We start from the raw sequence: 16,661 nt of genomic DNA, 5'->3' as shown, positions 1-16,661 counted from the left end.
TTGAGTGACCACAATGTAATCAATGACTAATAAGATTTTTTAAAAAGAGACATTCAAATTTAAAATTTTAATAAATCTTCATCAATACAGGCTCCTATCAAACTTAGTTGAGAGCCTATTAAATAAAAACTGTCAATGAGACCTAACAAGTGCTCATCCTAAACTGTCTCCTCGGCAGACGGTCCAGCGTGAGTCTGGCGTGCCTCGTTAGAGATGGCCTTACAACAGCTCAACGACATGAAGAGCAGAGCCAAAACAAAATCAACAAGTAAAACACAACTTGTAAATGTGGAAAGCAGTTCAAAACGCCATTTATAAAAACAAAGAAGCATTCTTTATTTCCACCAGTTTACTAGCTAGAAACAATGTAGCAGGCATACTGGGAGGATACCCAGGATACTGAGGGGGGTGGGGGGGCATGGCCCCAAGCCTCAAAGTATTCCTCAAATGTTCACCTATTAGAAACATGATTTCAAATGGAGTTTTTCATTGTAGCATGACCTACTTTATCTGGCAGGCGAGTTTAAGATTAGGCTTCCAGAAAGAACGCAACGAGCCTGGCTGATCAGATCCCCCAGGAAGCTTCTCAACACAGATTCCCAGGGCCTGAGCCTGAATCACTAAGGGGAATCTGGGCATCCGTATCTTTAACACTCCCTGCCTGTCCCCACATGGTTCTGACGGTCGACCACCGCGCTCAGGAATCGCTGACTGCACTCCACCACATGCGACCACTTTAAAAGTTCTATAGAATCCAAGCTCCCCACCCTCACGTCCATGTTCTAACCACATCACCTACCACCACCACGTTACCAAATAAAATGTACAGACAATACTGAAGTTTAATACTAGTCAGAAGTTCAGAAGAAAGGACTCAAATGTACCACTATAGTCTTATTATTTAGAACACTGTGTATTTGGGTCACCTATGAAACAAATGGAAATGCTTGGCAAAAAGAAAAAAAGAAAAAAAAAACTAGGCTCTATAGAGTAGTGAAAAACACCCGGGCGCAAAACAAAAACATTCAATCCTTAGGAAGAGATGATCATGGGGAAAAAAATCTCTCAAACCAAAAGATAGAGAAAAACTAGAAGGATCCCTATTAAAGTCAGAATTAAGCCAAGGAGACCCACTATCATTACTCCCATTTAACACTGTTTTAGAAAAACCAGACAATACAAATCACAAAGAACTAAATAAAAGGAATAATACTGGGAAGGAGAAGACAAAAATTTATTTGTAAATGATCATTTCAGACCTGGAACATCTAAGGAAATTAAGCGAAAAACTAAAAGCAACAGGGAATTCAGTAAGATGGCCAGTTACTAAATGAAGACACAAAAATCAACAACTTTCCTACCTAACAATAACAAGTAAGAATATATACTGGATAAAAAGAACCCATTCACAATGGCAACAACACAGAACAATATTACCCTTAAGAATAAACTATATGATATGTGTGAAGAAAGCTCCACATAGGAGTCAAATAAACTGAGACATACCTTACTTTTACATAGGAAGAGTCAATATGTTAAAAGAAACATCAAATTTCACTAAATCTATCTATAAATGTAATGCAAAACCATTCAAAATCTGGGCCAATACTGAAGAAGGTGGTAGTAAATGGGTGATAGTAAAAGGCTGAAGAGTCATTATAAAGCAAAGTATCACATTATCAAAATATTAAGTGCACATACCCATAGTCCAAATAGTTTAAGTGCATATGGCCTCTGCCCCAATAGCACATTTCTAGGAATTTACCCACAGAAGCATTTTACATGTATGCTAAGATATGCACAACAAATGTTAGCTACAGCACAGAACAGCAAAACAACAACAAAAAACTGGCAACCTTCAAATGCCATCAATAGAGGATATATTAAATAAATTATATTATATCCATTCAATAAAATGCTATACAACCATCAAAAATGAAGCCGATTTATAGTTACTGCCATAAATAGCTTATAATATAGCTTGAAAGTAGTTGCAAAGTGGTATATATTTACGGTCTGAGGGAGTTCAAAATGCAGCACTACCCACGTGACTCCAGGCAAGTAAATTAATCGCTCCATACTTCACTCTCTGCATCCATGAAAGGTGAATAATAATGATCCCTATCTCGATGTTAGACATTACCACTTCTGGACAATATTTCCTAATTCAAAAAGCAAAGGGGGGGGGCTGGCCCCGTGGCAGAGTGGTTAAGTTCGCGCGCTCCGCTGCAGGAGGCCCAGTGTTTCGTTGGTTCGAATCCTGGGCGCGGACATGGCACCGCTCATCAAACCATGCTGAGGCAGCATCCCACATACCACAACTAGAAGGACCCACAACGAAGAATATACAACTATGTATTGGGGGACTTTGGGGAGAAAAGGAAAAAAATAAAATCTTAAAAAAAAAAAAAAGCAAAGGGATCTCATTATTCAATAATTTTATTTACTTTACTACTTACTGAATGTTATCTGATGTGTACTAGAGATCTGTATTTCTTGCATGAACTGTTCTAGAGTTTTGTTTGTTTGTTTGGTTGGGTTTTTTTGAGGAAGATTAGCCCTGAGCTAACATCAGCCACCAATCCTCCTGTTTTTGCTGAGGAAGACTGGCCCTGAGCTAACATCCGTGCCCATCTTCCTCTACTTTATACGTGGGACACCTGCCACAGCATGGCTTGACAAGCAGTGCCATGTCCGCACCCGAGATCCGAACCAACAAACCCTGGGCCGCCAAAGCAGAACACACGAATTAACTGCTCCGCCACCAGACCGGCCCCTTTACTAGAGTTTTAATATCTTATCAATTTGTATGCACTTTCACATACTGAGGATATCAATGTTTGCTCATATGTGTCACTAATTTTTCCCACTTTGTGGTTTACCTTCAATTATACATTTTCTGAAAGATAAGTTTTAAACAGTTTAGGTGATAAATCTATCAACTATTTTCCTGAATAATTTCCTTCATCGTTTCTAAATTGAAGTCCCTCGTTATACCAAAATTTCGAATTGTTTCTCTTCCAGCTCTATGTATATCTTTCACTCAGAGCTCTATCAACCACATTTTCCCAAACATGTGTACATAAGGAATCAAGACCAACTTTTACATTAAAAGCCCTTGTTTGTTTGTTTGAATACTATCTTCCAAAAGGACAGGCAGCATGGTAGAGGCAGGTTTTGTTCTCAAAAATACATAAACTATACTTACAGCCTGCCAGCCACATTCTCGAACTCAACGCCCCCTTCCAGGCAACCCCTGACCTGAGACCTTTTCTCATATGGAAATCAGGACAGACAAAAGATATGGAAACAGAATCAACAGCTGCATAAAGCAATACCAATGGTTTACAACTATTTTCCTTTTAAACCAATATGTTCTCATAATTCAAACCTCAAAACACTATAAAAAGGGAGTCAAGAAGTCTCACGCGCTCTCCTACGCCCAGCCACCCCATTTCTGCCTTCCACCCACCTCCTTTTCTCGTGGATCCTTCCCATTTCACTTCCTGTAAATACAATATATCCTTATTTGCCTCAAACATTCTCAACAGTCCTTCTACAAAGCTTCTTTAATTCTTCTTGCTAAATGCCACTATTTTCCAACAGCAGCAGACATAGACTTTTCGGTTCTGCAGTCAGGAGAATTAATCTGACTACTGTCAACTAAACATATCTATATACAGTTGAAATTCCTCCTACAACCATGTGTTTAGAGCAGAAAGTGACAATGTAAGCTCAATTAATTTATGTTTGAAAGTGGAAATGTCACATCTTAGAACAACAGTGTTTCCAAACTGTATCCTGCACAGAGAGCCTTTCGATTGAGACCCCTTATGAGGTCCAGTCTCAAACCCCAAACTGCAACCAGAATAGCTCTATTCCATCCCAAGACTTTCTCAGTTAAAAAAAAATGTGACAACTGCCTTAGAATAAGATTTTGACACAACTAAAATTGTTCCCAGATCCCAATGATAGACTTCTAAATTATACACACTCCCTACATTGCACACTGTAAATTAATGCATGATCAAGTTCTTCAAATGTTCCTTGGGTTTTCGTATAGAGAAGGGCAGTCTCTGTTTATAGGACACAGAGTTCACTGTGTAAGTTCAAATGTATTAATTATTTTATCAGTATCCTTTTTTTGGTCTATTTCATCTGTAAATTTTACATTACCTAATATACTTGTCCACTTCTCCTTCTATAAGCAGCATTTTTTGCTCTATGTTGTTTGGTAAATAAAAGATTACGAGGTATGGCCTCTTTGTGGATTTTGAGCATTATCAAGTGAACTCGGACTTCCAGGTTAAAATGGTGGATTAAACATACAATCTAATTTCACTCTGTCCCAAGGCCCCATTAAAACTGCAAAATGATTTTTTTTTTAAGATATATTAAACCACAGCAACAGAGAGAAAAGAAGATGAAGCAATAGCAAATTTTTGCCCCTGGATAGTTGAGGTTCGGTGGTAACTGACTTTGGAGATGTAAGAAAACCAGCAGAGGCAAAAGCTGACAGCCAGCCCCACACACACCCGGGATCTTTAAAGGCTCCGGAATTGGCAGTTGCACTGCACCTGTGGAACTGGGATTAAAGGGCCAAGAAGCAAGGGTGGAGGGCCCAAGCCATGGGGCCTCAGGGAGATTCCCCTCCCCTGCCCCACACCGCTAGGGTACCGCTCCTCCCTGACCCCAGAATTCTCCAGAAGTCAGTTCTCTGCAGAGTGTAAAGCAAAGTGTCTTTGGACTCGAAGTCTACAGTACCATTCTGAAAACAAAGGAATTACCTCACCAAACACACAACAAAAGCTGACAACTAAGACACCCTCTCGCAGGCCCCTCTCTCCCCTACTCAGCTCTCAGAACACCAGCACCAGACCCGCCGCTCCAAGCAGATCAGAGGTATATTCGCAGGGGCACTGGCCAGTTCCTGAGGAAACACCTAAAGACCCTAAGACCAGGAGAGTCCCCTGCAAACAGCCCACCTGTAACACCCTTCGTGAAGCTCAAAATCAAGAAGGCAAACCCACACATTCAGGGAGTCCAACAAGCTTTTCAATTTCCTGACTTTTAACCACGAGCAGGCAGCCAGAGATTACCAACATCTGAGGAAGGCCTGTACCAGGGAACACAGGGAGGAAAACACACACATCAAAGTCACCCTGGAGGAGACAGCAGCCACGTGGGGAAACCCACCAATGCCAACACCCACACACACACAAACACCACTAGCATCCATGCCAATGAGAAGATATTATGTCCAAGAAACAAGAACAAGATGCTATAAAAAAAGAACATTTAGGGAACAAAAAGAAGTCTGAATTAAAAATTCAGAGCAAGGATGAAAAACACTGAAGAGAAAGGCTAGAAGATAAAGTGAGGAAATATCCTAGAAGTAAAGAAAAAAGAAAGAATGAGGGAAAATAAGGCAGAAAAGACAAGAAAATCAGAGAAACAGCCCAAGAATTCAACACATGAATCCAAGAGTTCCAGAAAGACAACACAAAGATACACAGAGGAGAGGAAAAAGTAATTCAAAAGTATTGCCCCAAATTCAAAGACACTAGTTTTCAGATGGAAGGAGCTTACAAAATGCCCAGCAAAATGGAGGAAAATGGACCCACTTCAAGGCACACTGTTGTGAACTATCAGAAACCAGCAACCAAAAAAACCCTACAAGCTTCTGGAAAGGGGTGGGGGAGTCAGTCATTCACACAGGCTTCAGACTTCTCAGCAGCAAAATCAGAGGCAAGAGGACAAAGAATCAGTGTCTTAAAATTCTGAAGGAAAATTATTTCCAACCCTGAATACTACACCCAACGATCAACCAAGCGAGGGAGTAGAAAAAAAACATTTTCAGACAAACAAGAAATAAAACAATTTACCTCCCTCCCACATAGCAGTTCTCAGAAAGTTACCAGAGGATGCCCTCTACCAAAACAAAGGCGAAAACCAGGGAAGAAGAAGACATGAACTAAAGAGGAGAGGTGTTCGTGAACCCCCAGAATGATGGTGGAGGAGACCCCAGGATGAGAGAGGTGCCCCAGACAGGACGTGAGACTCAGGGAACAGACATGTCAAAGACAGCCACCAAGATGCCTTGTACCACTGAGTCACCTCTTTCACCCAACAAAGCTGCTTACTGGGGGACCACCAGCACGAGGGAGGAAAGCAGGCAACAGAGACTCAGGCCAGGAGACAGGCACAGAAAATACCCAGAAGATTGCAAGGGAAGTCCCAGTTGTGTGGCAGGGCTGGAATGCCACCAGCCAGACAGAAGGACAGATGTCTGCAAAAGTGATGACTCCGAAAACAAACTCTGACAGAGTCTTGAATGTGACTAACCTTGTAGAAACTTGTACTGAGAGGTCGGCTACTCGAAAACATGGAAAATAATTAGCAATGGACACAAAGAAAACAAAGCACACAAACAAATAGGGTAATCGTTAACTTCGGTAAAAACAAAATTTAAGAGAAAAAATCATTATGGTGCACTTCAATGAGTAAGGAAGTGCATTTGCATAAGCATAATAATGTAAACATTGATCGCAGATTTCACTGGGAAATGTAAAACTACATCTCTACTGGGAGAACGGAGGGGGAGACACAGAGGGGAAGGTAGTGAAGAGAATTAAATCCTCAGCTAACAGTAAATCAACACATAATGCAAAAAACTGATAATCAAAGACACATTATTTGCATGTTACTTAGAAATATGGAAATCTATAAATGCCAGAAGACAAATAATTAAAAGGTAAAAGTAGTTATTTCTGGGGAAGGACAGAAAAAAGTAGGGAGAACAGTCCCGTGTATTTTCACAAAAGCCTTTGAACAGTATTTGACTTTTTAAAGTAGTGTGCGTATTACTTTGATAAAATAAACAAATTTTAAGTGAATCAAAAGATAAATAAATGAGCCACTTGCTTCATTTGAAGTTTTTTGCATTGCATGTAAACAATACTCCTTTCTTTCAGTTTGCATTTGTTTGGCATCTTTTTGAACATCCTTTGACTTTCTGACAAAGTAGAATTCAGACTAAAAACCACTGAAAAGAGGACACTTCACAATGATAAAGCAACAACTCAGGTGAAGATACAAGTTTTAGCATGGGGGCACTCAGTGAGAGAGCAGTAACTTTCATAAAGCAGAATTACAAGAGACGCAAGGAGAAATAAACAAGAAACGCACTAATGACAGGAGGCCCTAAGACACCATTCTCACTCCCAGAGAGATATGTGGACAAAAGACAAACGGGAGACCTAAACAACATCATTACTAAGATAGCTCACGTGGATATATGTTGAACTTTGAACACACTAACAGAGAACATACCTCTTTTCAAGTACATACACGACATTCACAAAATTGACCATATCTTAGACTCAGTGAAGTCCAAAGAATAGAAATTAACTGCAAACAGCACTCTGACCACGATGTAATAAACTGAGAAATTAAAAACAAAATTTGGGGGGCCGGCCTAGTGGCGCAGCAGTTAAGTGCAGACGTTCCACTTCGGCAGCCTGGGGTTCGCCAGTTCAGATACCGGGTGCGGACATGGCACTGCTTGTCAAGCCATGCTGTGGCAGGCATCCCACTTACAAAGTAGAGGAAGATGGGCATGGATGTTAGCTCAGGGCCAGTCTTCCTCAGTGAAAAGAGGAGGATTGGCAGCAGTTAGCTCAGGGCTAATCTTCCTAAAAAAAACACACACACAAAATTTTTTTTAAAAGGCCCTTCCATCTGAAAATTTTAAAACATGCTGGTACAGAAACATTGAGTTAAGGGGGGCTGGCCCTGCAGCTGAGTGGTTAAGTTTGCAGGGTCTGCTTCAGCGGCCCAGGGTTTCACCAGTTCGAATTCTGGGCGCAGACATGGCACCACTCATCAGGCCATGCTGAGGTGGCGTCCCACATGCCACAACTGGAAGGACCCACAATTAAAAAAAATATACAAGTATGTACTGGGGGGATTTGGGGAGAAAAAGCAGGGAAAAAAAAAAGATTGGCAACAGTTGTTACCTCAGGTGCTAATCTTTAAAAGAAAAAAAGAAAAGAGAAATATTGAGTTAAGGGAAAAATTCAAAACAGAAATACAAAAATTTCTTGAAAATAATAATGCAAAAATATACCCAAATCTAACAGATCCATCAAGGTAAAGGTGCAACAGCAAAAATTTTTCAGTATTAAATACCTTTTCAATATAAAGGAAAAATAAAAGTGAATTTAACATCCTACTCAAAAACAAAACAAAGGAGGGACAGCCCAGTGGTGGAGCGGTTAAATTCACGTGCTCTGCTTCGGCGGCCCAGGGTTCACCAGTTCAGATCCTGGGTGCGGACCTAGCACCACTTATCAAGCCACGCTGTGGCAGCATCCCACACAGAAGAACCAGAAGGACTTACAACTAGGATATACAACTATGTGCTGGGGTTTTAGGGAGGAAAAAAAAAAGAGGAAGATTGTCAACGGATGTTAGCTCAGGGTCAATCTTCCCCACCAAAAAAATACCTAAAAAAAAAAACTAAATAAAATATTAACAGAATCTACCTACACATCAAAAAATAATGCATCATGACCAAGTGGGGACTATTCCAGAATGCAAGAGTGGCTCAATATTAGGAAACTCATTAATCTAATTCATCATATTTAACTGGTTAAGGAAGAAAACCACATTCCATTTAAGATAAAGGTATCTAATATCCAACACTCGTTCATGTTATAAACACTCCAAAAAACAGAAACTGGTGGATACTTTCCTAACATGCTATATATACACATATGCACATGTATGCATATGTTTGTATATTTGTGTGTATGCATGCATGTATGCAACACACACACAGCCGCCTGAAAGCCAGCATCTTACTTATTTTGGAAATACCAGAAGCTACCCGACTAAAGCAAGGAACAAAAGAATAATGCCCACTAACTCCACTCCTATTTAACATTATTTTGGAGGTAACAGCCACCGCAGAGAGTCCAAAAAAAAGCAGTTAGAGTCCCTAGAAATGGAAAGGAAGAGGTAAACAATTTCTACTTGCCAATGACAAGATTTTGTTTCTGGAAAACCCTAAAAGTCAAGAGAAAAATTCATACAAACAAAGAGCATTTTGTAAAGTAGCAGGTTATAAAATCAACATAAAAAAACTACTAGTCAATGTATTCAAGAAAAACAGAAAATATAATGAAAAAGAAGACACCATTTATGATAGCAAAAAAGAAAATCACATACCTAGGTGTAAACTTGAGAAATCTACCTGAGGCAAACACAATACTCCTTCAGAAGTCTACCTGAGGCAAACACAATACTCCTAAAGACACAAAATAGACTTGAACTAATGGAAAAATACCATGGTCTTAGATGGGAAGACTCAGCATCATAAAGATGACAGTCCTCATTAAACTACTTATAAATTTAATACAATCCAAATAAAAATGCCATCAGGTGTTTCGCTCTGGAACAAGAGAAGCTGATTATAAAGTTCATTTGGAGGAACAAGAAGCAAGAACAGATGGGGAAACCCTAAAAAAAGAATGGGATGGGCAGGGGAGGCCAGCCCCATGAGATATTAAATCATTGTAAAGCCTCAGTAATTAAAACTCTGTGGTGGTGTATGAACAGACAGATTAATGCAACTCTAAACAAAATCCAGAAATAAACAGAATTGCATGGACAAATCTGTGCATGATAAAGGCAGCATCTCCGAGCACTGGGGGTTTTTTCATAAATGATGTTGAGATAAACAGGATAGCTAAAAGGAAAAGACAGAATTGGCTCCAACTGGGTCCATTTCTCATACAATACCCCAGGAAAAGTTCCAAATGGAGATCTAAATGAAAAAATGAAACCATTTTTACAAACCACCATACAACCTGGGAATGGGGGTGGGGACTTTAACTATGACTCAAAATCCAGAAACAATGAGGGAAAAATAAACAAATCTGATTGCTTTAAAAAAAAAAACAATCTTTGCATGGCAAAAAACAAATGATACAGGGGCTGGCCCCGTGGCCGAGTGGTTAAGTTCGCGCGCTCCGCTGCAGGCGGCCCAGTGTTTCGTCGGTTCGAATCCTGGGCGCGGACATGGCGCTGCTCGTCAGACCACGCTGAGGCAGCGTCCCACATGCCACAACTAGAGGAACCCACAACGAAGAATACACAACTATGTACCGGGGGGCTTTGGGGAGAAAAAGGAAAAAATAAAAAAAAAAAAAAATCAAATGATACATAGGGAAAATATATTTGTAACTTATATCATAAAGGGTTAATACCCCTATGTGCAGAAAAGAGTGAACAAGCCTAAGACTGCCATCCTTAGAAAGGCCTACCTGCAAGCTTGGCCTCTGGCTGGCTTCTGGGAACTTAGATTTCGGGAGAGTTCCTGCTATTCCCTAAATGGTAAGAGTGGTTCACTGTGCCTAAGCTGTGCAAACAATACCATTTATGCTGAACACCTACTTCCTCTCTGGGACTCTGGAATTTTGGTATATGCTAGGCAGAGGGTGCCATGACCAGCCCATTAAAAATACCGGGCACTGAGTCTCTAAAGAGCTTTCCCTTTAGAGTTGTGCTGTCACACCGGATGCTGAGTAAGCATTCTGTGTGACTCCACTGGGAGAGGATTCGAAGCTTGCTCCCAGTTTCCTCCAGATTCTGCCTCATGTGCCTTTCCCTTGGTTGTTTTTGCTTTGTACCTTTTTGCAACAGTCCCATGACTGTTCCTAGCAAATCACTGAACCTGGAAGTGGTCTGTGGGACCCCAAACACATCCTAATATATTGAAGAGCTTCTAAAAATAAAAAACAACAAACAAACACATAGCATTGGCGATTGGATTGATGGTTACCAGGGGAAGGGGGGAGGGCAAAAGGGGTGATTAGGCTCACATGTGAGGGGATGGAGTATAATTAGCTTTTGGGTGGTGAACAGGATGTAATCTACACAGAATTCAAAATATATTATGATGTACATCTGAAAGCTATATAATGTTATAATCCAATGTTACTGCAATTTAAAAAATAAATAAAAATAAAAGAACAGAAAACCAAAACCCACAGAAAAATGGGCTAGAGAAATGACAAGACAGAAAAAAGAAATGCAAATATCTTTTAAGCATACAAAAAGATGCTCATCTTCCCACATAATAATATAAGAAATTCAAATTAAAACTAAACTATCATTTTTACCTTCTAGATTAGTAAAAATTTTTTTTTAAAAAAAAGGCAATATATTCTGTTTGTGAGTCTGTAAGAAGACATCACTTCCATACATTGCTGGTGAAGATACACACTACTGATGGGGATTTGAGACCATCCAGCAAAAGTATATATGCATTTACTTTTTGACCCAGAAATCCCACTTCTGGAAATCTATCCCAAAGACACTGCAGCAAAAAATACAAAAAGATGTATGCATGGCACAGGCCATCACTGCAGTCTCTCGATAAAAGCAAAATGCTCAAAAAATGATGGACACATGTCTAAAGAACACCAGAAACATCTAGAACAAGCTTCTGTTGTGCAAATCTGGAATAATTTAAGCATCAACACAAATAATGGCAGTAGATAATCACCCATTGATTATAGTAAGAATGACGTACCAGATTATAACCCTTGGGATAAAATAACAACCCATATCTCAGATGACAAATAGAGGTTATGGAAAAGTGCATCCTTATGGTAAAATATTAATAAATATAGGTAACGCTGGAGTTTTTTAAAAAATCACAATTTTGCAACCATCACTGTAATAATCAATTAGGGCAAAAATCACCAACAGATACTAAAGCTAATGGGGGAAAGTTTAAGAAAGAACAGAGTATATACACAATCTCAAAGTCTCTCTCCACAAATGACATCAATTACAAAGAGGACAGTAACCACGCAGTGGAGGAATCTGGTGGATGCCGCCCCATCCAGCTCATCACCAAGAATGAGGCAAATCACTATGCTAAGCCTTCTGAGATGAATAAACGGTAGGGATCTAATGGACGGCATAGAGATTTAAGTTAAAATACTGCGTTATATACTTGAAAGTTCCTAAGAGAGTAGATCTTAAACGTTCTCACCACAAAAAATGGTAATTATGTGATGTGCTGGAGGTGTTAGCTAATGCTGTGGCAATAGTCATTTTGAGATACAGAAATGTACCAAATTACTGTGTTGTACACCTTAAACTTACACAACGTCACCTGTCAATTACCTCTCAACAAAGCTGAAGGTCGGGGGAAGCCTTCCGATGGGAGGCACAAAGAAGGATCAACCTGACTTCTGCAGTTTTCCTGACAAAAATGCATACGCTGTATCTATCACGGAGAAACACCAGCAAGCCTAAATTGAGGGGCATTATCCCTAACAACTGGCTGCCAAAAATGTCAATGTCTTGAAAGATAGAAAAAGCTAAGGAAGTGGTCCAGTTCAATCAGACTTAAAAGACGTGACGACAACCAAACACAGGTATGGTGGCAGATGAGGGAGGGAGGTGAGAGTCCTTAAGATACAAAAGGGACCGTTGGTGTGAATCCAAACTGCATATTAGATAACACCATCGTAGAAATGTTAAATTTCTGATTTTGATGATTGGTCTGTGATTATAAAAGAAAACGTCCTTGTTCTCAGAAAGTATACATTGAAGTATTTTGGTATAAAACAGCACAATGTCTGTAACTTACTCTCAAACAATTTACAAAAATAATAGGTATAGATAGAAAGAGAATGATAAAGCAAAGGTTGGTAGCTGGTGAAACTGGATGAAGAATATATGGTTGTCTTTTCGGTACTCTCCTTGCAGCTTTTCCGTAGTTTAAAAAATACAAAAGCTCTCATTTAAAAAGGCTGGTTAAGAGAAGTGAGACTATGGACTGGCCCGGTGGCACAGCAGTTAAGTGTGCACATTCCACTTCGGCAGCCCGGGGTTCGCCGGTTCGGATCCCGGGTGCGGAATTGGCACCACTTGGCACACCATGCTGTGGTAGGCGTCCCACATATAAAGTAGAGGAAGATGGGCACGATGTTAGCTCAGGGCCAGTTTTCCTCAGCAAAAAGAGGGGGATTGGCAGCAGATGTTAGCTCAGGGCTAATCTTCCTCAAAAAAAAAAAGAGAAGTGAGACTAGTATTTGTGGAATATTCCCTGAAAACTATGCAACCTAGCAATTCCTCTAAATAAACGAAGCTTTATCTTTGGATAAGCAGATCCCTCTGTCTGTATTATCCCAGCCCCCAGCACACCTGTGCTCACTGAGTTGGTCTCAGGGTTTCCTAGAGGATGCTAAACCACCAGGATGAAATCTGCTATTTTAGTGCATTTTCTACTAAATCATTAATGTCCATTATGTATAATTCAACATGAATTTTTCTTTTAAAAGTTAGAAAAAGCGTTTTCCCCTGAGAAACAGATATTTCTCTTCCTCCCAGATGATGGGAATCAGATAACTGACAACGACTCTCAGAATTTTGTCAGACAGAAAGACTAGGGCCAATCAGAGGTCCCGCTACAGCAACCACTGGCCTACAGTCGAGGGCAACTCCCCAGGCCCATTCTTGCCCTTGGTCCTGGTTATTTTTACCTGCATTTTACCTCTTTTTATCCTATTTTGAGGTAAAAGTCAACCCAAAAACCATTTAGCTCTCTGGGAAACATAAGAACTACTAATATGCCTAAATAAATTTAGGCTCTTCCTGCCTGCTCCTTCTGGCTATACACTGAACACTGGGACTCAGGTTAACCAGAGTCCTCTCCAGGACAGACTATGTCCAGCAGAAACCCTCTGGAAGATTCCCCGCCAGCGTTTCTAAGTCCAAGGCCTACGACAGCATGAAGACAATAACATGACTTTGGGCCAAAAAACAACGATATACTGATGTTATATCTCCAAGTGAGCAGTTACATTTATCACTCACCTCAAAAGGTCAAAACTGAGCACCACATTTTAGATATTTATAGCAAGAATGATGAGTAACGCCCCCGGCTTACTAATATTAAAGGGATGACAAACTCTGTGGGCATTATCTTACTGCTAGTACCAAGAAATGCTTTTATATTTCAATCATTTTACAAGACCAAAAACAGAAACAGAAATCTCACATGCAAATGTGGAAATGAAAAACACTTTTAGCCGGTGCCTTCACTCTCGGCACAAGCAGACCTCAGGTGGGCATGGGGTGAACACAGATTGTAAGGAGAGGGGATGCATAAGAGAGCCAGCCACTGGGAGTTGTTCATATCAATACTGATTTTGGCTTGTGTTCTGGGTAGCAAAGCAACTTCCAAAATAAAAAGCCACAAAACTTCTGCTACAATATGTATTTCAAAAAGAAGAATTAGCACAAACCAAGAGGCAGTTTTTTCCAGCCTGTAACCACTACTAGTGGCTTCAGCAGCAAAAGAAAAGAACCACCAGGAGGAGACGGAGTGGAGCAAACTAAAGACACCCCCACAAGGTTGTCAAGGAAACCAAACCAAGTCCATTTTTCTATGGAAAAGAATCGAGGCTAAGGTGAACATGCTATGGAATGTTCTGAAGCAAAAATGATTAAAATCCCGTCTTGAAAAATCTTTACGAGGCTAAATTTACTTACAGGCTGTTTTATTAAGTACTTCACCTGTAACGGGAGCAGGTAAGCCTGAATTTCCAAACTACCAGCTAGACGGATTGAGTAAGCACCTTCCTAAAACCAGCTAAGTTTGGGCCAAAGTACAGAGAATTTCCCTATGGTGTCATGCATATCTTAGCAACATCAAAATGCAATCACACCCAAAAAGTAAAGGGGGGAAAAACTACACCACAAATAGGCTTCCCCAAATTTAGACTGTTTTTCAAAATGGAGTCTTTTTAGCATCGTTTTTTAAGTGCAAAGGCCAGTCTACGCAAATTAAAGCAAGCGCTTAGCCTGAGTGAGCCATTCATACTGGAAGTGAGCAGAGTGGACTGCAAAAAGATGTCAAGTGGGGAGACGGATGTAAAAGCCTCCACAAGTGGTAAAGAAACATCAGCAGGGGGAAGCGACATGCACGGGGGGCCCGGAACGAGGGCCAGTTTTAAGAATGTTGGAAGGAAGGCAAGGGCACCGTTGGGTGGGTAAAAGGCAGACATGTCAGAGGGTCTGCAGAAACCCGCCCGAAAGCTGGCATCCCGGGGGGGCTGCGGGATCGGGGGAGCCCGGCCGAGGGCAGAGGTCGGGGGCGAGGCGAGCCGGCGGGCTCCCCCGCCTCATTCCCTCCCTGTCCAGGGGAGCGACCTCCGCGCGTGACCCCGGCGGGCGCGCGGGACAGGGCCGGGGGCGGGGCGGCAGCCTCCACCTGCACAGGTGGTCGCCGGGCGCGGCGCGGGTCGGCCTCCAGGTGAGAGGGCGCGCCGCGGGGCAGGTGCTCGGCGCCGGGGCCGGAGCGGGGCCGCGGCGGGAGCGGGGCGGGCGCCAGCGGCTCTTACCCGGTGCCGCAGTCCACCACGCAGGGAGGCAGGGAGCCCGCCATGCTCGGCACCCGCGCCGCTCGGCCACGCGGGCGGCCCGAGAGGCCCCGCCGCCGTCCGCTCGCCGCGCTCGCCCCGCGCCGCCCGCTCCCGGGAGCCTTCGCAGACCGCCGCCGGGAGCCCGGATGCTCGGCGGCCGCCCACGTGACGCCGCTCCCGCCGGCCAATCACCGCGCGGGGACGCCCCCGCGCCCGCCATCTTTAGTGCTGGCGGCGACGCCTTCTCGCCCGTAGGTCCCACCTTGCTGTCGGAGCGACTGGGGGCTATTTTTAATTGACTTACAGTGAACTTGACCCCGTTTCCGAGACCGGCTCCTTCTCATCCGTTAAGTCTCCGGCCAAGTGTCACCTTCTCAGGGAAGTTGTCCCTGTTCACCCTACCTCCTCTCCAGTCCCCCCACCCCCCGCTCCTTACCGTCTGTTCAACAATCTATACTTTCATTCGCAACATTTGGAGCAAATTTTTAATATATATATTTATTTGTAGTCTCTCCGACCGGACTATAGGCGCCTCTAGAATGGGGCTCGTGTCTGTCTTACCGGTTACTGACTAGTACTGCACAGTGTTTGGTGCATACATGGGAAGAACCCAGATGTTTGTCCAATGAATGAATAAACACCATAAAGGAAAAAAAATTACTGTTAGAATTTTTATAACTAGCAGAACACTGCAAAATTTCCTCTATAGGAGAAAAATCTGCAAAACAAATGCATGGCCAGCCGTAAAGAATCAATGACCTTAGATTGAGTTAACACCACACCAAGATTATTCTGGGAAAATGTTTTCAAGTATCAAAGATGGGATGATCGTCCAAAAGTTCTTACCAACACTAGGGACCAAAGTAGGCAAGCACCTGCCTACTATGTTGTATAGATACTGAAAGTCCCACTTGCTTCCTGCCCCCTGCCCTATCATAAGTTCTTGACGTTAGTTTAGTTTTTAGGAGATTTTTGGATACGAAATTCCATGTAGTTTAAGTGGTATGTAAAGCATTGTGTTTTCCCCGAGGAGAAGTAATAGATTAGTTTATCACTCTCGGTAACCCATTATTGCTAGTTTTATTTTTTTGGTTTTTGTGGGTTTTTTCACCTATAGCGTCAAGCATGGCCCAGACCTAGAAAATTTTCAAAGGAACTGGAGAGAGAAGTAGAAGATGAGAGGAAAATGAAAGGTCAGGAGTGTGGACAAAA

General features: G+C 41.9%; 1 protein-coding gene across 9 annotated transcripts in view; it reads right to left on the bottom strand.

Moving 5' to 3' along the window:
- ACTR3B (actin related protein 3B) overlaps positions 1-15,613 on the bottom strand; it is a 79,482-nt gene extending 63,869 nt beyond the window's left edge. For 2 of the 9 annotated variants that reach the window (XM_070616912.1, XM_070616913.1), the window contains exon 1: positions 15,429-15,566. Coding sequence is in view for 4 of the 9 variants with exons in the window: in XM_070616901.1 (XP_070473002.1) it covers positions 15,429-15,472 (44 nt within the window). In the remaining 5 variants the exon portion in view is untranslated. Of the gene's footprint in view, positions 1-15,428 lie in introns of all 9 variants that reach the window. The other 7 variants (XM_070616901.1, XM_070616908.1, XM_070616904.1 and 4 more) reach the window with 7 other exon arrangements.
- Between the last annotated feature and the right edge of the window lie 1,048 nt (positions 15,614-16,661).

This window comes from Equus przewalskii, chromosome 4 (genome assembly GCF_037783145.1).
Source record: "Equus przewalskii isolate Varuska chromosome 4, EquPr2, whole genome shotgun sequence".
Lineage (NCBI taxonomy): Eukaryota > Metazoa > Chordata > Mammalia > Perissodactyla > Equidae > Equus > Equus przewalskii.
The sequence above is the reverse complement of the archived record's forward strand: the minus strand, read 5'-3'. Positions and strand labels throughout refer to the sequence as shown.